Here is a 25447-nt window from a genome sequence, read left to right as displayed (position 1 = left end):
ATCATATCGTTAACGAAAAATCAATTAGATCAGTTGTAATTTACTTTTTCGTTACCGATTCTCAAATATTGAGATTTTCAGTCATTTTGATACTACGAAATTATTATACACAACTTTAACCTGAAATTCCGTTTTGGCATTTTGCACTGTACCTCTATTAATATCTGTAATACATTTCAAAGTGAAATCAAGATGAAATTAATGATTTTACGACAGCTATCGTCATTGTAACTTCGTTAACAAATTTCCATACGAAAGTCAAAAAGAGCATTATTTAGAAATGCATTCAGAATGAATCATCATTTATTGTCTTTAAATTCCTACTAACAGTGCGTTGAAAATCATTAACATACCATTATAAATCAGTAAATGGAATTGTTTTTAGACAATAGGCCAAAGAACCTACATTGCTGAGGTAGGGTGTATTTTGAGCGGTGCGAAGCACTGGAAGTCAGCCGCAGTTTGGCCAGTCCAATGACGCAGAGTCCGCAACAGTTGCTGTCTTGTCAGTCATGTCGGGTGAAAGCGGTTTATGTGTGAAACACCTTTGTAATTGCTTACGGAAAATACAGGGCTATTACAAATGATTGAAGCGATTTCATAAATTCACTGTAGTTCCATTCAGTGACATATGGTCACTACACACTACAGATACGTAGAAAAACTCATAAAGTTTTGTTCGGCTGAAGCCGCACTTCAGGTTTCTGCCGCCAGAGCGCTCGAGAGCGCAGTGAGACAAAATGGCGACAGGAGCCGAGAAAGCGTATGTCGTGCTTGAAATGCACTCACATCAGTCAGTCATAACAGTGCAACGACACTTCATGACGAAGTTCAACAAAGGTCCACCAACTGCTAACTCCATTCGGCGATGGTATGCGCAGTTTAAAGCTTCTGGATGCCACTGTAAGGGGAAATCAACGGGTCGGCCTGCAGTGAGCGAAGAAACGGTTGAACGCGTGCGGGCAAGTTTCACGCGTAGCCCGCGGAAGTCGACGAATAAAGCAAGCAGGGAGCTAAACGTACCACAGCCGACGGTTTGGAAAATCTTACGGAAAAGGCTAAAGCAGAAGCCTTACCGTTTACAATTGCTACAAGCCCTGACACCAGATGACAAAGTGAAACGCTTTGAATTTTCGGCGCGGTTGCAACAGCTCATGGAAGAGGATGCGTTCAGTGCGAAACTTGTTTTCAGTGATGAAGTGATGGGGTTATGTGAAAGATTCAGTGTTTAAACCTCCTCTACCAAGAAACGTGCCAGTACTGCGAGCTCGCATCAACGATGCTTTCGAACTCAATGGGGACATGCTGCGCCGAGTGTGGGAGGAACTTGATTATCTGCTTGATGTCTGCCGAATCACTAAAGGGGCACATATCGAACATTTGTGAATGCCTAAAAAAACCTTTTGAGTTTTTGTACGTGTGTGCAAAGCATTTTGAAAATATCTCAAATAATAAAGTTATTGTAGAGCTGTGAAATCGCTTCAATCATTTGTAATAACCCTGTACATTTGCTGTTGAAAGGATTCATCAGCGTGTTGGAAAATACTATTTTAACTTCCAAGTTTTCATCACGTCCGAAATCCAGGCAAATCTGCAGTATAAAGACCCTAATGGGCTTCATTGGTGGAGGAGATTCCACAGTTCAAAGCTAATTGTTCCACTGCAAAAACTACATCAGTCTCATACTAGGATGAATCTCTCGCAATGAGAAGTGTTGTAGCCAGAACTGCAGTTGGAGTAATATTGGATCATGTAGGTGTAGATCAGAGCATACAGTATGTTCATGACGCACCGTTGTATTGCCAAAGTTACCTCAGTCACTGCCAGCCGTGATCTGAAGTCATAACCGATGGCTACCCACGGAATGACGCCAGGAGTAACACGCTGTACCCCTCTATAAAAGAATGAAATCTCTCTCCAGGTCGCCGTCATATCGACCGATGATGATCGTCCTGGATAGAGATGGGGGATCCGCTCTTGAACTGATTCATAGAGTTGAATCTTTCAAAGCAGTGAACAATCAGTGATTCAGAAAAAAAGAACGGTAGCTCCAAACGTTTCCCATGGCAGAGAGAGAGAGAGAGAGAGAGAGAAGGAGCATATCAGCAGCGCCTCTGCTGGTCACAGCACAGTGCACGCCACACAACACAGCCGGCGCCGGCCTCTGCCCTGCTTCTACCTTGGCTGCCTGCATTGTGCAGTGCCCCATTGGATTTTGTGTTTCACATATGCCGTGCCGTCTCTGTGCGTCGTCTGCCGCGTGCAGTGTCTGGCGCAGCTTAACTTCGCATCGCACTCTGTCGGCGATCGTTTCAGTCGCACGTCCTGCCCTCTGGGCAGTTGATGCGAGCAACAGGACAGAGAGCCACCTAGCGGATAACATAGGAACTACTTGCAAAAACCTGCTCGCAAGGGAACAGACGATTTGTCTAGGAGCGGGTGAGTGGTGGCCGTTCACCGCTCCCCCCACCCTCGGAACTCGCCCGCTCAATGCTCACCCCACCGTTCTCGACTCTAGCCAGAGCGTTGAGCAAAGCAACTCAGGTGTCACTCTGGTCTCTGCGGTCTCAGCTCATGCAGTAATATAGCTCGCGGCTCGACCTGCTCGACTCAGCGCTTCTGCATCGGAGTTCGTCTCTACTGGATATTGTTCTTCGTAGTAATACCGCTATGTATATTACATTATTATGTTATGTATACATCATTTGTCTTTATTTTATTTTTATTTGTTTAAACTGATCAGATTAGGTTCCTGACGACTCCTCTTACTATAGGATTTTTATTATGGACACTCGAATTTACGCTTTAATTACGAGCGAACTGATAAACGTATCGCAAAATGTGATACACCAATATTTTCCTTGTTTTATTCTGCGTAAGGCTATATGCAGCACTTTCGTTTTACAGTCAAATTTATATTTTTTTTTCTTATTCTGGTACGGATTTTGGGATTTTAGGCGTCTTCGGAAGCAAACGTTCACTTTAAAAATATATGGCTTGCGATGTATTTGTACGAGGTTAATGAAATTTTAATACATTATAGCCAAATATATTGTTAATGTAAATCTCAAGTTACAACATTTTCCGATCACCCAAAAAACCACGATAGTGCAAAATAAATCAATAATCAAAAACTTTGTCATATCGTGGAAATTTCAATAAACAATACAAAATTCCTACTCATTATCTGTGTTACTTCAAAATAGGATCAAATAAGTTCAAAATACAGGTATAGTACTGGAATAAACCAAGTTTAAAGGGCAATGTGCCTTCCGTTTATTTTCTATTGTAAATGAGTGGTGAGTCATGAAAAAGAGCTAATTCATTTCAGGGAGTGAACAGTTCTGATCCGATCTCTGAAAAGAACAGTTTTGCCCATCTCTAGTCCTGGATAGTGCTGAACGGCGAATCAGCGCTGAACACAGTGCGACCTCATTCACCAGCAGTCCATGCTTCTCTGTCATGGCACCAATCCACAAGCAACCGCTCGTCTTGTAGTGTTAACGGCAACATGGGACGGTAATTCCCTAGTCCAGCTGCTGCTTATCTCCTACCGAGGGTGCGAGGTGACAGAGAATGTTGCGGGGATTCCTTTACTCGTTCTCGGACGACAGGCGCAGCTGTGAAATGGCTATGGTGTGCTTGCTTGGTGCACAGCACGGCGATTGTCTCTTGAGGTGGTCAGATGGGGTCGACCGGAAGTCCACCTGCCCTCAAATTTCCCGCGCAGTACAACATCGGACCACTGTCACATCCAGAGGTCCCACAAAACGTCATGCACGTCTCGACCAGTCCTCCAAATCAAGACCAATGCGGCTCCTGTCATATTCTGTCACACAGCATGTCGCAGGTACGTGGACCTGAAAGTCCGACGCTCTCGGCAGTCCTTATATGCCCTACCAGGTTTCATACCAGCGTTAAACAAGAACAACACTAACACATTCAGATCACTGTTCTATGTTTCACAGACAGTTGCAACTCTGATCCTTTATATATAACGCAGATGGAGTGTACATGCAGAAAGTTACACTACTGGCCATTAAAATTGCTACACCACGAAGATGACGTGCTACAGACGCAAAATTTTAACCGACAGGAAGAAGATGCTGTGTTATGCAAATGATTAGCTTTCTTTTCAGAGCATTCTCACAAGGTTGGCGCCGGTCGCGACGCCTACAACGTGCTGACATGAGGAAAGTTTCCAACCGATTTGTCATACACAAAACAGCAGTTGACCCGCGTTGCCTGGTGAAACGTTGTTGTGATGCCTCTTGTAAGGAGGAGAAATGCGTACTATCACGTTTCCGACTTTGATAAAGGTCGGATTGTAGCCTACCGCGATTGCGATTTATGGTATCGCAACATTGCTGCTTGACATCCAATGACTGTCAGCAGAATATGGAATCAGCGGCTTCAGGAGGCTAATACGGAACGCCGTCATGGATCCCAACGGCCTCGTATCACTAGCAGTCGAGATGACAGGCATCTTATCCGTATGGCTGCAACGGATCGTGCAGCCACGTCTCGATCCCTGAGTCAACAGATGGCGATGTTTGCAAGACAACAACCATCTGCACGAACAGTTCGACGACGTTTGCACCAGCATGGACTATCAGCTCGGAGACCATGGCTGCGGTTACCCTTGACGCTGCATCACAGACAGGAGCGCCTGCGATGGTGTACTCGACGACGAACCTAAGTGCACGAATGGCAAAACGTCATTTTTTCGGATAAATCCAGGTTCTGTTTACAGCATCATGATGGTCGCATCCGTGTTTGGCGACATCGCGGTGAACGCACATTGGAAGCGTGTATTCGTCATCGCCATACTGGCGTATCACCCGGCGTGATGGTATGGGGTGCCATTGGTTACACGTCTCGGTCACCTCTTGTTCGCACTGACGGCACTTTGAAGAGTGGGCATTACATTTCGGATGTGTTTACGACCCGTGGCTCTACCCTTCATTCGATCCCTGAGAAACTCTACTTTTCAGCAGGATAATGCACGACAGCATGTTGCAGGTCCTGTACGGGCCTTTCTGGATACAGAAAATGTTCGAGTGCTGCCCTGGCCAGCACATTCTCCAGATCTCTCACCAATTGAAAACGTCTGGTCAATGGTGGCCGAGCAACTGGATCGTCACAATACGCCAGTCACACTGAACTGTGGTATCGTGTTGAAGCTACATGGGCAGGTGCACCTGTACACGCCATCCAAGCTCTGTTTGACTCAATGCATAGGCGTATCAAGGCCGTTATTACAGCCAGAGGTGGTTGTTCTGGGTACTGATTTCTCTGTATTTATGCACCCAAATTGCGTGAAAATGTAATCACATGTCAGTTCTAGTATAATATATTTGTCCAATGAATACTCGTTTATCATCTGCATTTGTTCTTGGTGTAGCAATTTTAATGGCCAGTAGTGTACATTGGCATCCGACCATGTCTTCTGTCTGCTTCACGTTATTTGTCAGGCAATATAATCAGAAAACATCTCTGAATAACCTCCGAAATTTTGTCGGCGGAATTTTGGTTCACCATGTGTATCGTTAACTAGATTACGGTGTTATCCCAGCACACACATGTCCATTTTTTGTCGAGTCCTCCAAATAATCTGCCAGAATTTTTTTTGCAAATAAAAACTGGTGGCAATACCCAAGCCCGAAACTTCACCCAATTTGGTCAAGAAATGAAAACAAGAGCGATTTAAATTTACAAAATTTATTTTAACAATGTTGTGAGTAATACAGCTGTACACCGGGGCACCCTGGTGACCGCAGAAGAGGTAGCTAAGAGGCTCGGATGACGTCCAAAACCAAGTGTTGAGAAGAGGACGGCAGCGACGCGGAGGGGGCCGTGCCACTGGTAGGCGGGGCGGGTCGTGACGTGGCGTGACGTGATTGGCGCTGCCCGCAGCGCCTCCGACACCCCCTACTCTCCGGTCATCACCTCCATGAACTCTGCAACAAGGCACAACAAAACATGAGCAGTAGTGCCGCGCTCGCCACCATAATCCGTTCATCATGAGATTAAACCTCATGTGAACATTGCACTACGTATTCTTCCGCGATTGCTGGAACCTGTAACGGAACATATTTAAGGCTTTACTGTACCGAAGTATGCGATACCCTCCAAATTCAACCAGTTTAACGAGTATTTATGATTATAGCAAAGGTATTGTGTATGTTAACAATGATTGCATAACATGTATCCATAAACAGTCAACCCATTAAATTATACTGAATAACTGACCCACACAAAATTTTATATCACTTGATCACTGATACAGCAAATGTCATCATGTAAAAACACTAAGTTCATCTTAAATAATTAATATGAAGTACGAAAAATAGTGGCCAACTTAGGTATTTTGGATCTCCTTAAATAAAAATCACCCAGTGAAACCTATTTGTTCACTAGGAGCGTTTTCACTCAATATTCACCTAAGCAATCCTATTTTAGACTAAAGCCAATGTAATTCTTAATAATTCATGTTATTTACTGATTTATGCAAATTAGAGAAGTCAATTGACAAACTTCTAAAAAACGGCCTTTTTGTAACAGAGAATTATCCTGTCAAGTCAACAAATCTGTCTGTCATTTTAATAACATGTTAAATTATGTCACTCGATGCAAATTAATAACTTTTCTGCACAAATTATGACAACAGATGTACATGTGACTTGTAAACTATATCTCTTTTTAGTAGTTCTTTGACAAAGTTATAAATACAAGCAGCAAGAACGGTCGGGAGGCAGTCGGAATGTCACTTTGGTAAAGTGTGTTTGTGTGTTATTGTTTGAGGTGGATAAACAATGCAAAGAACATGTAACGGAAGTACTACTTTGTGTTGAGTCATGGTCTTTGGTGGACGGTGGAATCAAGATGGCCACCAGAGTAATAAATATTTGAAGTTTACATATTTGTTGGTTTCGCTCGTTCTTTATCATCAAAAGCACATAAAAAACACGGGACCTCATGTTTTTAACCCTAGACAACCAGATGTAGAGTCAGCATCAGCATCGAGAGACAGCAGCGATCCAGCAAGTAGCAGCGATTACCACAACACAATGCATTTTAATGGCGCCAACCTAACATCAAGTACTAACAAGCTCCGTATGTGGGAGTGAAATAGTGCGATTATAGCAATTAGCAATATCTACGACTAGGGGACCATTACAAACCTCACATGGGTTTCCGTATCACGTGGGGCTGCAGCCAAGCTATCCTAGAGTGCTGTCAAGTAAGATAATAATGGTAATTTTTGTGCTGTGCGTTACGCGCACATCGACTTACGGGACAACTGTTTTACCGGCGCATTTAACTTGGACAGCACTGGCCGATCAGCCAGTGCAGCTCACGGGGGTGAAAGCTATGTGGGAGAAGAGGCAACAAGCCAGGTAGTTCCTTCCAGACCACTAGAGGCGCTATGGGTCAAACGAAGCTGCAATTGACCAATGACAACTGTCCAATGGCGGTTATTGATATTATATCGTCTTGCTCTATACTGAAGTCCACGGTTACAGTCATCTTGGTATATGTTTCATATTTACATACTACTCATCTTCATTATAAACAGGTTTATTACTTTAAATTTCATAAAGTTCACTGTGGAACTGAAGAGATTCCCTGCAGAAAAAATGTCCGCAATTAATCCTAACGTAAGACATTTAATTTTCAGTAAATAATCTCGTAGCCTATAAATGAAATGTATTCTCTTCTGTCGTGAATGAAGCTGTGTGATTTCTGTTGGCTTACTTAAATACACTCCTGGAAATGGAAAAAAGAACACATTGACACCGGTGTGTCAGACCCACCATACTTGCTCCGGACACTGCGAGAGGGCTGTACAAGCAATGATCACACGCACGGCACAGCGGACACACCAGGAACCGCGGTGTAGGCCGTCGAATGGCGCTAGCTGCGCAGCATTTGTGCACCGCCGCCGTCAGTGTCAGCCAGTTTGCCGTGGCATACGGAGCTCCATCGCAGTCTTTAACACTGGTAGCATGCCGCGACAGCGTGGACGTGAACCGTATGTGCAGTTGACGGACTTTGAGCGAGGGCGTATAGTGGGCATGCGGGAGGCCGGGTGGACGTACCGCCGAATTGCTCAACACGTGGGGAGTGAGGTCTCCACAGTACATCGATGTTGTCGCCAGTGGTCGGCGGAAGGTGCACGTGCCCGTCGACCTGGGACCGGACCGCAGCGACGCACGGATGCACGCCAAGACCGTAGGATCCTACGCAGTGCCGTAGGGGACCGCACCGCCACTTCCCAGCAAATTAGGGACACTGTTGCTCCTGGGGTATCGGCGAGGACCATTCGCAACCGTTTCCATGAAGCTGGGCTACGGTCCCGCACACCGTTAGGCCGTCTTCCGCTCACGCCCCAACATCGTGCAGCCCGCCTCCAGTGGTGTCGCGACAGGCGTGAATGGAGGGACGAATGGAGACGTGTCGTCTTCAGCGATGAGAGTTGCTTCTGCCTTGGTGCCAATGATGGTCGTATGCGTGTTTGGCGCCGTGCAGGTGAGCGCCACAATCAGGACTGCATACGACCGAGGCACACAGGGCCAACACCCGGCATCATGGTGTGGGGAGCGATCTCCTACACTGGCCGTACACCACTGGTGATCGTCGAGGGGACACTGAATAGTGCACGGTTCATTCAAACCGTCATCGAACCCATCGTTCTACCATTCCTAGACCGGCAAGGGAACTTGCTGTTCCAACAGGACAATGCACGTTCGCATGTATCCCGTGCCACCCAACGTGCTCTAGAAGGTGTAAGTCAACTACCCTGGCCAGCAAGATCTCCGGATCTGTCCCCCATTGAGCATGTTTGGGACTGGATGAAGCGTCGTCTCACGCGGTCTGCACGTCCAGCACGAACGCTGGTCCAACTGAGGAACCAGGTGGAAATGGCATGGCAAGCCGTTCCACAGGACTACATCCAGCATCTCTACGATCGTCTCCATGGGAGAATAGCAGCCTGCATTGCTGCGAAAGGTGGATATACACTGTACTAGTGCCGACATTGTGCATGCTCTGTTGCCTGTGTCTATGTGCCTGTGGTTCTGTCAGTGTGATCATGTGATGTATCTGACCCCAGGAATGTGTCAATAAAGTTTCCCCTTCCTGGGACAATGAATTCACGGTGTTCTTATTTCAATTTCCAGGAGTGTAACTTTGATATGTCAGTAGTAGTTTTATTTGATGAAGAATTTTATGTTTTTCAGAATATTCAACACAACAAATTGACGTAGAAATACTCCTGTAAATTATGCTTATCCATTACGGATATTTTAGAACCGTGACTGTATATTAATGTAAATAAATTATACACAACTGCAACCAGTCACTTTTTCAATAATAATGCTTTATTACATTAACCGGTTTTCGAACACTTTCAGGTTCATCTTCAGATGATTTCGGCAGAATCCGGCAAGTTACATCATTACTGGTAGTAGCATAATGCTGGGTGCTGGTTCTATGGCAGAAAGATGGGTCACACTTTAATGTATCGCCATAACTATAGCTTATCTGTCGATATGGATGTAAATTTAGTTTTTACTTACTGCGACAGTATAGGCGGCTTTTTTCGTATCTGTCTGCCTCCATTTTGATGTCCAGAACACTTTTACACGAACTATATTAGTTCACACTTTAATGCTGGATGCTGGTAAAGTGTCACTATTAAAGTGTGAACTAATATAGTTCGTGTAAAAGTGTTCTGGACATCAAACTAGAGGCAGACAGATACGAAAAAAGCCGCCTATACTGTCGCAGTAAGTAAAAACTAAATTTACATCCATATCGAAAGATAAGATATAGTCATGGCGATACATTGAAGTGTGACCCATCTTTCTGCCATAGAACCAGCACCCAGCATTATGCTACTACCAGTAATGATGTAACTTGCCGGATTCTGCCGAAATCATCTGAAGATGAACCTGAAAGGGTTCGAAAACCGGTTAATGTAATAAAGCATTATTAATGAAAAAGTGATTGGTTGCAGTTGTGTATAATTTATTTACTCCTGTAAATTCCCTGGCTGTTCACCTGGACATTACGTCGGTTCGACGGAGAAAGTTAGGAACAAGCATTTCAACAGGTTTCCAAAACTATTTCAAGGATTGCTTCTGAAGCGGAAAAGTCTTTGTAAACTGTGACCTGATGTGAATTGTGCTACTTAGTTTGTTTGTTAAGATCATTTTTTCGAGGAAGATTTTATGACTAAAACTAGGCGTAGGCTAAACAGGGGTGAGTTTCCAAAACATGTGGCAGGTGTTCCATGTGAAATTGTTAAAATCAGTAGAGAATCAGGTGAAACTGTTGCTCATAGTGAAATTTTTATTGTGTGCTTAACAAATAAAAAGTAAGTTTTGTTTTCATTTCAGTTTTTATCCACCTTTCCTATTTTTGGTACTTAATATTGATGTCTTCTTTTTTGTGTTGAAGCGTTTACAGTTATAAGATGTAGGAACTTTTTTAAGAAGTTAATGGTCAGTAGTGCACGTTTCCTGGGCAATTACTCAGAAATTACAGTCCTGAAACATAGTTGTAACAAATTTCAGAGTTCTTCATTCATTAACACTGTGACAAAGATTTCTTATTTGAACCTCTTTAACTGCCGATTATTCTCTTAATAATAGTTTTTTTCTTCCATTGACTCCACAGCTTATAAGATGTCAAAGTATGACATTATTCAGGAATATTTGTGGTCCAATTTATATGCAACAATTTTATTTAGCTTCAGCTATTTAAGCTACAAGTTTGTTTCGGCTTACTGTCAGTTTCAGGTCTTGCGTCTAGTTTTTATGAGGCACAAAACATCCTGGAGCTCTTATATGTTGATAGAAATCAATATAAGTGTGTCAGTTTGCAAGTCTATTCTTGACGTTTGCGTCTGACAGACGCTGCTTCTATGGTCTTTTCTTGAGCAGCAACTGTCAGGCGCAAACATCAAGAATAGACTTGCAAACTGACACACTTATATCGATTTCTATCAACATATAAGAGCTCCAGGATGTTTTGTGCCTCATAAAAAGTAGACGCAAGACTTGAAACTGACAGTAAGTCGAAACAAACTTGTAGCTTAAATAGCTGATACTAAATGAAATTGTTGCAGCTAAATTGGACTACAAATATTCGTGAATAATAGGTTGTCACTGCTGTATTGCAGTGTGCTATAGCTGTGTTTAAATTATTTTATTATGATGCTAGCCAAAAAGTCGTTTCTGAAAGTATTTGTATGGAGTGTAGCCATGTATGGAAGTGAGACATGGACGATAACTAGTTTGGACAAGAAGAGAATAGAAGCTTTCGAAATGTGGTGCTACAGAAGAATGCTGAAGATAAGGTGGGTAGATCACGTAACTAATGAGGAGGTATTGAATAGGATTGGGGAGAAGAGAAGTTTGTGGCACAACTTGACCAGAAGAAGGGATCGGTTGGTAGGACATGTTCTGAGGCATCGAGGGATCACAAATTTAGCATTGGAGGGCAGCGTGGAGGGTAAAAATCGTAGAGGGAGACCAAGAGATCAATACACTAAGCAGATTCAGAAGGATGTAGGTTGCAGTAGTTACTGGGAGATGAAGCAGCTTGCACAGGATAGAGTAGCATGGAGAGCTGCATCAAACCAGTCTCAGGACTGAAGACCACAACAACAACAGCCAAAATTAGATAGCAGGGCCAGAAAACTGAGATAAGAAAATTAAAAAAAAAAAAAAGAGCAGCGTACATAAGCTAGGAGGGATGCAACCCGCAATGTTTATCCTTTTTTAGTTCATCTCCATACCACCGTAGGCGCTGCTATCGGTCAGTGTTGCCCTCTTTTAACACGGGAGTTGCGCTATTCTTTTCTTGTTGTTCTGTGGTACAGCTAGCCTGCAGTGACGTGGCCAGCTGCAGCTCACAAGTAAAAAGAGATGAGCAGAGTAGCAATACAAAAATGAAATAATACACTACAAATCTCCCACAATACGCTCCTTAGAAGAAAACCGCAACACGTTATCGTTTTTAGCTAATGTACTATTGTAATTAAAAACAAGACTGATGAAAATTCCTTACTTAACCACAGGGTAATTTTTATGCATAAGCTGTGTGTAACATAAGAGAGTATTGAAGGATTTCACCGTATAGTTAAATATTGAAACCACTGAAGGTATTACTTACAGTCAGTCGTCTGGTAATCTCATAGCTCCTTACTTATTCGAATCCGAGAAATACATTTCAGTTCTGGAAGTGTCACCTACTACGCTGCTAACGAGCGTATCAACAATAGAATCCACGAAGCCAACCAGGCGCAGCATTTTCTACTCTTCTTTTATGACGAGCCGTTCTGTAGCCCACCAGCATTCGGCAGTGACATATGAGAAAGCTGCGTGCGTTAGTTCCAGTACGTGTGCCAGCTTAACACGGTCTTGTTACTTCACGGGCCAAATCTCGCAAGTTGGCTCCAGATCAGGTCTGTTGGGTTCATACTGTAATGGTACAGTGGCAAACGTAAAAATGCTGCATTTGTATGATGTGCTCGATGCTGTGAAAATGATTGCTTTTCATGTTTCTACGATACTTATCTACCTCTCTGGTATAAAATGATGGACATAGCCCAAATAAAGAGGATTTGGTTTTTCATTTTTGCCTTAAAAATGAAATTGTTACGTTTCCCTAATATAAACAACTTTTATGAACAGCCTTTCATAAAAATCGATAATTAAGAATTTGTATTTGAAATGGAAACAAGAATTTCGCGCCAATTTGTAATTAGATACAAGAAGACGTGCTTAATTCATAAAAAATGATGAGGTTTTATAATTACGAGATGTAGGTATTTCGAATTGAACAAGAAAAAAGTTGATTTTAGAGAGATTTAAACAAACGAATGAAAACGGTGTATTTTTCGCATATCAGTACGCTACCGACTGCGCTACACGTTCCATCTCGATTTCTTAAGAACTGCGTTGGTTACATACTGTATAACGCTGAGGAAAACGTCAAAGCCGATTATCTCCGTATATTTATGTAAAAACGTTAAGAATAGCATGGTTCTCGGCACTCTTCAACCGTGTTCCACGCATGTATTTCCCTACGGAATAGAAAGCAGCCTCAGCCATTTTCATACTGCGCATTAACAGAGCGACGATCAGCACAACGCTGTAGACAATTTTTGAAATAAAAACTACGTAGCTAAAACGTGATTAAGAAAAATGTTGATTGCTATTAATACATTTGAATATCTTAAACTTTGATTTAACGTAACTTAGTAATAAGATATCTAATACATAAGTAGGACCTACTTCCAAGAGCGTAACAACACCAGAGTACATCTGCTGCGGCTTCTGACCAATCATCGCGTTTGTGTTTGTCTACATCAGGTTTATTCTTATGATGAACGAATTATAGTATTACTCGACAAAGACAGCTGTAGACCTGAGTGTAGCAAGAATCAACTTGGTCAAGGGACTGTTTACAGCCACGCGTCAGTTCAAAATAGTGCGCGTTGTCCTCTTGCACAGGAAACCCATCGCGGAAAATGCTTTTACTCGTACCCAAGACGACTTCGTGTCAACATCGTTAAATTTATTGGTCATGAGACACAGAAAGGGGAAACAGTGCTAAGGGAAAATGGGACAGAATACACTGAGGTGAGAAAAATCATGGGACAGCGATATGCACATATACAGATAGCGATAGTATCGCGTGCACAATGTATAAAAGAGCAATGCACTGGCGAAGTTGTCATTTGTACTCGGGTGATTCGTGTGAAACCGTTTCCGACGCGATTATGACCGCACACAGGAATTAACAGAATTTGAACGCGAAATGGTAGTTGGAGCTAAGCGCATGGTGAAATACGTCAATAGAAAATCAAACAGGCCATGAAAAATATTTATAAGCTAAGAAATATGTAAATAACAATTATAGTGTGTAAGAAAAATGTTTTGTAAAATTTATTTAAGTTCTTTGCATATCGATGGTGACAGTGAAGTATCCGTAGCAAGCTCTTTGTTACGGGAGAGCCCGCGCATTGATACATAGGGAGCGTGGAGAGAAGCGCGCAGCATTGTCGATAGAACACTCTTGAGTCAACCTTTGTGCAGTGAAGGTGTGTGTAGAGAGAGAGCGGTGTGCCTGTTCGCGACCACCTATATATTACTTGAAGAATACTATAATTATATAATGTGTAATTATTCATGAACTACTAAAAATTGACGTCATGAAGACATCAAATGTATCGGGTCATCAAAAAGTCAGTATAAATGTGAAAACTGAATAAATCACGGACGAATGTAGATAGAGAGGTACAAATTGACACACATGCTTGGAATGACATGGGGTTTTATTAGAACCAAAAAAATTACAAAATTTCAAAAAATGTCCGACAGATGGCGCTTCATCTATCAGAATAGCAATAATTAGCATAACAAAGTAAGACAAAGCAAAGATGATGTTCTTTACTGGAAATGCTCAATATGTCCACCATCATTCCTCAACAATAGCTGTAGTCGAGGAATAATGCTGTGAACAGCACTGTAAAGCATGTCTGGAGTTATGATGAGGCATTGGAGTCGGATGTTGTCTTTCAGCATCCGTAGAGATGTCGGACGATCACGATACACTTGCCGACTTCAGGTAACCCCAAAGCCAATAATCGCACGGACCGAGGTCTAGGGACCTGGGAGGCCAAGCATGACGAAAATGGCGGCTGAGCACACGATCATCACCAAACGACGCGCGCAAGAGATCTTTCACGCGTCCAGGAATATGGGGTGGAGCGCCGTCCTGCATAAACATCGTACGTTCCAGCAGGTGTTTATCATCCTATCATCCAGGCTGGGAATGATGCGATTCTGTTAACATTTCGGCGTACCTCTCACCCGTCACGGTAGCAGTTACAAAACACGAATCACGTATTTCCTCGAAGAAAACAGGCTCGATAACGGTAGATGTGGTAAATCCAACCCATACCGTGACTTTATCGTCGTGCAATGGAGTTTCCAGAACAGTTCTAGGATTTTCGGTAGCCCAAATTCTGCAGTTGTGGGCGTTGACGGACTCTCGGAGAGTGAAATGAGCTTCGGCGGTCGACAACACGTTACTCAACCAATCGTCATCTTCCACCATCTTTTGAAACGCCCACATCGCAAATGCCCTCCGCTTCACTGAATCGCCAGGTAACAGTTCATGATGCCGATGGATTTTGTACAGATAGCATCGGAGGGTGCGCCTAAGTGCCAACCAAACAATAGTGTGTGATGATGATGATGTTTAGTTTGCGGGGCGCTCAACTGCGTGGTTATCAGCGCCCGTACAATTATCCAATCTTTGCTCAGTCCAATTTCGCCACTTTCCTGGATGATGATGAAATGATGAGGACAACACAAACACCCAGTCATCTCGAGGCAGGTGAAAATTCCTGACCCCGCCGGGAATCGAACCCGGGACCCCGTGCTCGGGAAGCGAGAACGCTACCGCGAGACCACGAGCGGCGGACACACACAATAGTGTGTGGAATGCCGGTGCGACGTGCGACTGCACGAGCGCTGACTTCCCCGGGTGCATAGACGAACCCGCTACAGTCTCCATTTCCTCCTGAATTGTGTCAGCAGCATTACGACCACTACGGGGTCTATCGTCTAAACAACCCGTGGATTCGAACTTCGAAATCTTTCTCGCCACAGCTGCATTTGTTCGAATCCCCTTCCTATGGCGATAGGATCGTAACGCTGAACTAGCACATTCCCCATTCTGATAATACAGCTTGACTAAAAGCGCCTTTCCGGGTAACTTCAACATGCTGTGACTGCTGGCGCATCTGATTCTCTCTCTCTTTTTTTTTTCCTTTATTGTGTTTCAGTTCCCCATCGGGGCAGGCTGGCAGCAGCATAGGCGCTGCTCTTCAGCCAAAAGACAGAACAAAACAATAGAAGACATTGAAAAACAGCAAAGGAGAGAATAAGGTGAACATAGATATAAAAAAAGGGGAACAGCATGAAAGACAAAAAAAAAAAAAACGGGGTGACTGTAAAATGGAGATAACAAAAAAACTGTTTAAAAGTAGCACATATAAAAAGCCACACACTGCGACGGTTAAAAGAACACAAGGCACAGTATGACTGGAGCATAAAAGTAGCGACGGATGGCATAGCATTAACGTAACACTGACGGCGAACCTCAAGGCGGGACACAATTAAAATCACATCTCTTGACGCACACGAGTAACAGCACTAAACACAACACTGATGTGGCACAATGATGATGAGCAATACAGAGGATCTGCCAGGCGCTAGGAGATGAGGGAGACCTGAAGAAGGGAGGGAGTGGAAGAGATGGGGGAGGTGAGCAGGGGGCGCACGGGAGAGGGCCAGGTAGGGTGGGAAGGAGAGAGGCAAGTATGGGGTGCAGGGTCTCAGGGGAGGGGGGACAGAGGGAAATCCGCTCTGGGAGAAGGAGGAAAGAGGAAAGGGGGCCCTGGGGAGGGGGGGGGGAACAAGGCCAGGTTATAGTTGGAAGGAAGGGTAGATGTCACGGCGAAGTTCGTCATCCGGGAGGGGGAGGCGTTGGAAATTGCCCTGATGAAGGAGATGGAGGGTGTGGAGGTGGAGAGAGGGAGGGATACAGCGATAGAGGCGCGGCAACGGGCGGGGGGTGGAGAGGAAGGAGGAAACCAGAGGGTGGGGGGGATCAAGCCTGCGAACAATGTAAAGGATGCGGAGATGTTGGAGGAACAGGAGGAGGTGGGGGAAGGGGATCAGTTCATACAGGAGCCGTGTGGGGGAAGGAAGGCGGATACGGAAGGCAAGGCGGAGCGCATGGCGTTCTAGGATTTGGAGGGCCTTGTAAAAGCGGGTGGGGGCGGAGATCCAGGCAATGCTGGCATAACAGAGGATAGGACGGATGAGGGATTTGTAGGTGTGGAGGATGGTAGAAGGATGCAATCCGCAGGTCCGGCCAGACAGGAGTTTCAGAAGACGGAGGCGGGAATGGGCTTTCTGCTGAATGGTCTGGAGATGAGGGGTCCAGGTGAGGTGTCGGTCTAGGGTGAGGCCAAGGTATTTCAGGGTGGCGGTGAGTTGGATAGGACGACCATAAAGGGTGAGGTAGAAATCATGGAGGCGAAAGGAGCGAGTGGTGCGGCCTAGGACGATCGCCTGGGTTTTGGAGGGGTTGAGACGGAGGAACCACTGGTTACACCAAGTGGTGAACTGGTTAAGGTGGGTTCGGAGGGTACGTTGAGACGGTTGAAGGGTAGGATAGAGAGCAAGGAAGGCGGTGTCATCAGCATACTGGAGAAGGTGGACTGGTGGGGGTGGCTTGGGCATATCAGCTGTATACAAGAGATAAAGGAGAGGGGAGAGGACAGAACCCTGGGGGACACCAGCCGTGGGATAAAAGATACGGGAATTGGTGTTGTGGAGGGTGACATAGGAAGGACGGTGCGAGAGGAAGGAAGCGACCAGACGGACAAAATTGATGGGCAGGGCGTAGGTTTGGAGTTTAAAGAGGAGACCGGGATGCCATACACAGTCATAGGCATTTTGGAGGTCAAGGGAAACAAAAATGGCGGAGCGGCGGGAGTTGAGCTGGAGGGACAGAAGGTGAACAAGGTTGAGGAGTTGGTCGTCAGCAGAGAAGGAGGATCGGAAGCCACACTGGGTAAGGGGGAGGAGGTGGTGTTGAGAAAGGTGCTGATGGATACGGCGGGAGAGGATGGATTCAAGGACCTTACTGAAGACGGAGGTGAGGCAGATGGGACGATAGGAAGAGGCGGCAGAAGGGGGTTTGTTGGGTTTGAGGAATAAGAGGATGCGGGAGGTCTTCCACAGGTCAGGGTAGAAGCCAGTAGAGAGGACGACATTATAGAGATGGGCGAGGACAGTCAGGAAGGAATAGGGGCTTTCTCGAAGGTGATGGTAGGTGACACAGTCATGACCAGGGGCTGTGTTGCGTTGGGACCGGAGGATAAGTTTAATGTCTTGTGCCGTGATGGGAGTGTTTATGGTGGAGGGGGGCAACTGCCCCAAGTACTGGAGACTAGGAGCAAGTAGAGCGACCAAGGTATCGGCACGTTCCATGACGGTGGGGAAAAGAAAATAATCAAAGTGGGGACCATCGGGGATGGAGAAGACCTCGGAAAGGTGGGAAGCGAAGTGGTTGGCCTTACTGAGGTTGTCAGGAAGGGGGCGATCATTATGGAGGAGGGGGTAGTGGGGCGCAGAAAGGGAACCAGTAAGACGATGGAAGGTGGAGATTCTCTCTCTCACTACAGCTCCTTTTATACACGATTGTCATGCACAGTCACTGACGTTTTGCTGTCCAGCGTCATCTGTCGGACATTTTGTGAACTTTATCTTTTTGTTCTAATAAAACCCCATGTCATTCCAAGCATGTGTGTCAATTTTTACCTCTCCATCTACATTATTCCGTGGTTTATTAAGTTTTCAAATTTATACTCACTTTTTGGTCACCCGGTATTTGAGCGGAAACTGCATATTGTAAGTTCGTTGTTACATTTTTAATCAGTTTTATGTAAACGATCCCCAAACTAAAATTTTATAAATTGAATCATTATAAAGAGCTAAAAATTTATATTCAATCATTTTCAGAATAGGTCAGTTTATCTCAGTCAATATCGTATTATTTTTCATTGAACCCAGTGACCACAACATTTAACTTTTCTTGGGTTTTCTCAATTTTTTAATTTAATAATGACATTGAATTTTTCTCCAGTAACTTCAATAAAAAAAAGCAAATGAATAATAAGTACAGTTTTAACTAGCATATTTGCAATCCCAGTAAATGAATGCCAACCCGAAAAATTATCAACAATAGATCAGAGTGAGTGTATTCAGACATGCAGTCAGATAACGTTATCCAGAGGAAACCCAGTAAAATAAAAGGAAAATTTATATGTATGTTTTCAGGTTCACTGCATAGATAACCAGTACTGAGGGTCACGGAGTAAGCTTATGTGTTCACGTCGAAATAATCTTCTTTTGATCAGTCACATGAATATTGTTACCAGTAAAGGCACAAGGCATACAACATTGTGTACGCTAATGATTATCAGATCAGACACGTTGTGAAAAGCAGGTCCAGACAGAAAAGCTGCAAGGCACAAAAAGTTCAATTCTCTTTCTTTCTTTCATTAGACGGAAAGTAAGTTAAATTATTTTATTCTAGACGGGAAATTTATCGTCTAAACACATTAAGTTCAATCATTATTTCTTTTATTTTATTCGACGGGAAGGTTTCAATGGGACATTCCATTTCGGAAATCGTTAGGGAATCCAATATTTCGAGACACACTGTGTTAAAGAGTACGCTGAAAATACCAAATCTGAGGCACTGCCTGTTACCATGGCTAACGCAGTGGCCAACGGCCTTCACTTATCCACTGAGAGCAGCGGCGTTTGCGTCGAGTTGTCAGTGCTCATAGACAAACAACACTGAGTGGAATAATCACAGAAGTGAGTGTGCAATGTACGACGAACGATCCTTTAGTACAGTGCGACGAAATGTGGCATTAATGGGCTAGGGCGGCAAACGACCGACGCTGGTGCCTTTGCTAAAAGCACATCGCCTGCAGAGCCTCTCGGGGGCTGGCGTCCATATCGAATGGATTCTAGACGAGTGGAAAACCGTGGGCTGGTCAGATAAGAGCCTATTTCAGTTGGGAAAGCCGGCCGGTGTGGCCGTGCGGATCTAGGCGCTTCAGGCTGGAACCGCGTGACCGCTACGGTCGCAGGTTCGAATCCTGCCTCGGGCATGGATGTGTGTCATGTCCTTAGGTTAGTTAGGTTGAAATAGTTCTATGTTCTAGGGGACTGATGACCTCAGATGTCAAGTCCCATAGTGCTCAGACCCATTTTTCAGTTGGTGAGAGCTGGTGGTAGGATTCGAGTGTGGCGCATATCCAACAAAGCCATGGACCCAAGTCACTGTGCAAGCTGTTGGTGGCTCTATAATGGTGTGGGCTGTTTTTTACATGGAATGGAGAGGGTCTTTTCATCCAACCGAACCGATGATTACTGGAAATGGTTTCGTTAGGCTACTTGGAGAGCATTTCCAGCCATTCATGATCTTCATATTCCCAAATAATGATGGAATTTTTATGGGTGATGATGTGCCATGCCAACGGGTCATTGTTGATCGCGATTGCTTTGAAGAACATTCCGGAAAGTTGGAGCGAATGATTTGGCCACTCTTATTGCCAGGTATGAGTTCCATCCAACATCTTTGGGTTGTAATCGAATGGTCAGTTCGTGTACAAAATCCTGCACCGGTGTTTCGCAATTATGGACGGCTATCGAAATAAGTGTCCAAGGAATAGAAAAGCAACTGGAATCACTCAACAGAGGAAAGTCCACTGGACCTGACGGGATACCAATTCGATTCTACACAGAGCACGCGAAAGAACTTGCCCCCCTTCTAACAGCCGTGTACCGCATGTCTCTAGAGGAACGGAAGGTTCCAAATGATTGGAAAAGAGCACAGGTAGTCCCAGCCTTCAAGAAGGGTCGTCGAGCAGATGAGCAAAACTATAGACCTATATCTCTGACGTCGATCTGTTGTAGAATTGTAGAACATGTTTTTTGCTCGAGTATCATGTCGTTTTTGGAAACCCAGAATCTACTATGTAGGAATCAACATGGATTCCGGAAACAGCGATCGTGTGAGACCCAACTCGCTTTATTTGTTCATGAGACCCAGAAAATATTAGATACAGGCTCCCAGGTAGATGCTACACTCCTGGAAATTGAAATAAGAACACCGTGAATTCATTGTCCCAGGAAGGGGAAACTTTATTGACACATTCCTGGGGTCAGATACATCACATGATCACACTGACAGAACCACAGGCACATAGACACAGGCAACAGAGCATGCACAATGTCGGCACTAGTACAGTGTATATCCACCTTTCGCAGCAATGTAGGCTGCTATTCTCCCATGGAGACGATCGTAGAGATGCTGGATGTAGTCCTGTGGAACGGCTTGCCATGCCATTTCCACCTGGCGCCTCAGTTGGACCAGCGTTCGTGCTGGACGTGCAGACCGCGTGAGACGACGCTTCATCCAGTCCCAAACATGCTCAATGGGGGACAGATCCGGAGATCTTGCTGGCCAGGGTAGTTGACTTACACTTTCTAGAGCACGTTGGGTGGCACGGGATACATGCGGACGTGCATTGTCCTGTTGGAACAGCAAGTTCCCTTGCCGGTCTAGGAATGGTAGAACGATGGGTTCGATGACGGTTTGGATGTACCGTGCACTATTCTGTGTCCCCTCGACGATCACCAGTGGTGTACGGCCAGTGTAGGAGATCGCTCCCCACACCATGATGCCGGGTGTTGGCCCTGTGTGCCTCGATCGAATGCAGTCCTGATTGTGGCGCTCACCTGCACGGCGCCAAACACGCATACGACCATCATTGGCACCAAGGCAGAAGCGACTCTCATCGCTGAAGACGACACGTCTCCATACGTCCCTCCATTCACGCCTGTCGCGACACCACTGGAGGCGGGCTGCACGATGTTGGGGCGTGAGCGGAAGACGGCCTAACGGTGTGCGGGACCGTAGCCCAGCTTCATGGAGACGGTTGCGAATGGTACTCGCCGATACCCCAGGAGCAACAGTGTCCCTAATTTGCTGGGAAGTGGCGGTGCGGTCCCCTACGGCACTGCGTAGGATCCTACGGTCTTGGCGTGCATCCGTGCGTCGCTGCGGTCCGGTCCCAGGTCGACGGGCACGTGCACCTTCCGCCGACCACTGGCGACAACATCGATGTACTGTGGAGACCTCACGCCCCACGTGTTGAGCAATTCGGCGGTACGCCCACCCGGCCTCCCGCATGCCCACTATACGCCCTAGCTCAAAGTCCGTCAACTGCACATACGGTTCATGTCCACGCTGTCGCGGCATGCTACCAGTGTTAAAGACTGCGATGGAGCTCCGTATGCCACGGCAAACTGGCTGACACTGACGGCGGCGGTGCACAAATGCTGCGCAGCTAGCGCCATTCGACGGCCAACACCGCGGTTCCTGGTGTGTCCGCTGTGCCGTGCGTGTGATCATTGCTTGTACAGCCCTCTCGCAGTGTCCGGAGCAAGTATGGTGGGTCTGACACACCGGTGTCAATGTGTTCTTTTTTCCATTTCCAGGAGTGTATTTGTCTTGACTTCCGGAAGGCGTTCGATACATTTCCGCACTGTCGCCTGATAAACAAAGTAACAGCCTACGGAATATCAGACCAGCTGTGTGGCTGGATTGAAGAGTTTTTAGCAAACAGAACACAACATGTTGTTATCAATGGAGAGACGTCTACAGACGTTAAGGTAACCTCTGGCGTGCCACAGGGGAGTGTTATGGAACCACTGCTTTTCACAATATATATAAATGACCTAGTAGATAGTGTCGGAAGTTCCATGCGGCTTTTCGCGGATGATGCTGTAGTATACAGAGAAGTTGCAGCATTAGAAAATTTTAGCGATATGCAGGAAGATTTGCAGCGGATAGGCACTTGGTGCAGGGAGTGGCAACTGACCCTCAACATAGACAAATGTAATGTATTGCGAATACATAGAAAGAAAGATCCTTTATTGTATGATTATATGATAGCGGAACAAACACTGGTAGCAGTTACTTCTGTAAAATATCTGGGAGTATGCGTGCGGAACGATTTGAAGTGGAATGATCGTATAAAATTAATTGTTGGTAAGGCGGGTACCACGTTGAGATTCATTGGGAGAGTCCTTAGAAAATGTAGTCCATCAAGAAAGGAGGTGGCTTACAAAACACTCGTTCGACCTATACGTGAGTATTGCTCATCAGTGTTGGATCCGTACCAGATCGGGTTGACGGAGGAGATAGAGAAGATCCAAAGAAGAGCGGCGCGTTTCGTCACAGGGTTATTTGGTAACCGTGATAGCGTTACGGAGATGTTTAGCAAACCCAAGTGGCAGACTCTGCAAGAGAGGCGCTCTGCATCGCGGTGTAACTTGCTCGCCAGGTTTCGAGAGGGTGCGTTTCTGGATGAGGTATCGAATATATTGCTTCCCCCCACTTATACCTCCCGAGGAGATCACGAATGTAAAATCAGAGAGATTAGAGCGCGGACAGAGGCTTTCAGACAGTCGTTCTTCCCGCGAACCATACGCGACTGGAACAGGAAAGGGAGGTAATGACAGTGGCACGTAAAGTGCCCTCCGCCACACACCGTTGGGTGGCTTGCGGAGTATAAATGTAGATGTAGATGTAGATATATAGAGGCATCATAGCACAGTATTTCGGCAGGAGACTTCTAACGACTTTTTGAGTCCATGCCAAGTCGGGCGCCGAACTACGCAGCGCAAAAGGCACGGTATTAGGCGGCATCCCATGACTTGTGTCTCCTCAGTGCATGCAAGCAAAATCTAGAAGTGTACACCAGGGTCACTCTGACCCTGGAGTTTTTTGTTTGTTACTGTGCATACTCCACTGCACATACACAGCCCTCTGCCACTAATGTAAATCCAGCACTGGGTGAGACGCAGCAGAGGAGAGGCGTTCGAAGCTACGAGTCATTGTTTAATTAATCTGACAGAAACATCTTTTGAAGGGTCAGTGTGACCCTGGGATACACATTGTGTAACTGGTCTGCCGACGAGTGTGTAGTTCATCTATGTGGAAACATCGCGTAGGAATGACGTTTTGCTACCTGAAGATGCTGTACGCAAAGCATTATTAGAAGAACTCAGTCGTAAGAGTGAGGGAAGTAACTTCAGCGATGAAAGTTATTCTGAGGCTGATGCTCCTGGACCAGTATAGACAATGGCGAAACTGATCAGTCTGCCGGTTCTTGAGATAGCGATGAAGAAAATACTGTCGCCCACAGTGAGAATGGACATTGCTGGAACAGAGCCGTCTGCAACAGAACAATCCTGGCACCTGGCGATAAACTTCCATGCTCTCCATACTCCAAAAGTGTGGAAATAATGAATGAAAGGATTTGTGAGTATGGCTCAAATGGCTCTGAGCACTAGGGGACTTAACATCTGTGGCCATCAGTCCCCTAGAACTTAGAACTACTTAAACCTAACTAACCTAAGGACATCACAAACATCCATGCCCCAGGCAGGATTCGAACCTGCGACCGTAGCAGTCGCGCGGTTCCGGACTGAGCGCCTAGAACCACTAGACCACCGCGGCAGGCATTTGTGAGTAACTGAGAACACCTCAGAATATTCGTGTAATACGTGCATTTCATCAAATGAATAGCATCTTCATCTAATTAAACTGCAAGTAAATTCTTTAGATCTGGATCACTTTCAAGTTTCTTCATTGAAAGGCTTTAGTGACAGTTTTTACTTACTCTCGAAGTGTACATGCGTTCATCGTTATTAAATGATTGAAAAAGTACTTGCGAGGGGTGAAATAAACATAGTTTACTACATGAGAGTCCAGTTCCAATAAAACGTTATGTCTTCAGGCATTTTCTCCAGCAAATAATTCAGGGTCACTGTGAGCTTGGTGTGCACACACTGGGATGATGATGTTTGGTTTGTGGGGCGCTCAACTGCGTGGTTATCAGCGCCCGTACAATTACCCAACCTTTGCTCAGTCCAATTTCGCCACTTTCCTGGATGATGATGAAATGATGAGGACAACACAAACACCCAGTCACCTCGAGGCAGGTGAAAATCCCTGACCCCGCAGGGAATCGAACCCGGGACCCCGTGCTCGGGAAGCGAGAACGCTACCGCGAGACCACGAGCGGCATGTGTGTGCACACACTGTCACAATGTCAGAGGTGTACGCTACTGGGGTTAAAGTTCAGTAAGACAACGGAGTGCAAACGAAGCAATGAGGGGACGATGCTTTTCATTCGAATATCTGCCCCAAAGAAGAAGACACAGTACGCACAGTAAATAAGCCATTGACGCTGAGGACAAATGTGACCGCCGGCCGTGGTGGCCAAGCGGTTCTAGGCGCTACAGTCTGGAACCGCGCGACCGCTACGGTCGCAGATTCGAATCCTGCCTCGTGCATGGATGTGTGTGATGTCCTTTGGTTAGTTAGGTTTAAGTAGTTCTAAGTTCTAGGGGACTGATGACCTAAGAAGTTAAGTCCCGTAGTGCTGAGAGCCATTTTTGACAAATGTGACCGGGCAAGAATTTTGAAGAAATTATGAGCAATAGAAAGGAACACGAACTTCCGTTGCACGCAGTGGCGTCAACGCGATTAACGAAATTCTAAAATAATTGTTCTCTGTCTGTGGGATATGATTTTCAGAGGTGCCAGAAGAAACAAATCATCATGTTCTGAACGTGACAATACAATATCAAAGAAGGTGCGTTTAATTTCCGGCGAAAAACGTAAGTATCAGACGTGGCCTGCCTTTTATCCAAACACACTGTATTGTGAATAAATGTTGTACAGTAATTAGTATCCCAGG

At 45.3% G+C, this 25447-nt stretch overlaps 1 protein-coding gene across 1 annotated transcript in view; it reads right to left on the bottom strand.

The window, feature by feature from the left end:
- Positions 1 to 5705: 5705 nt before the first annotated feature.
- Positions 5706 to 25447, bottom strand: part of LOC126176773 (troponin C, isoallergen Bla g 6.0101-like) — a 57274-nt gene continuing 37532 nt past the window's right edge. Inside the window, exon 6 of the mRNA XM_049923942.1 lies at positions 5706 to 5960. Coding sequence (XP_049779899.1) covers positions 5932 to 5960 — 29 coding nt within the window. The 3' untranslated portion in view covers positions 5706 to 5931. The remainder of the gene's footprint in view (positions 5961 to 25447) is intronic.

This window comes from Schistocerca cancellata, chromosome 3, assembly GCF_023864275.1.
Source record: "Schistocerca cancellata isolate TAMUIC-IGC-003103 chromosome 3, iqSchCanc2.1, whole genome shotgun sequence".
Lineage (NCBI taxonomy): Eukaryota > Metazoa > Arthropoda > Insecta > Orthoptera > Acrididae > Schistocerca > Schistocerca cancellata.
The sequence above is the reverse complement of the archived record's forward strand: the minus strand, read 5'-3'. Positions and strand labels throughout refer to the sequence as shown.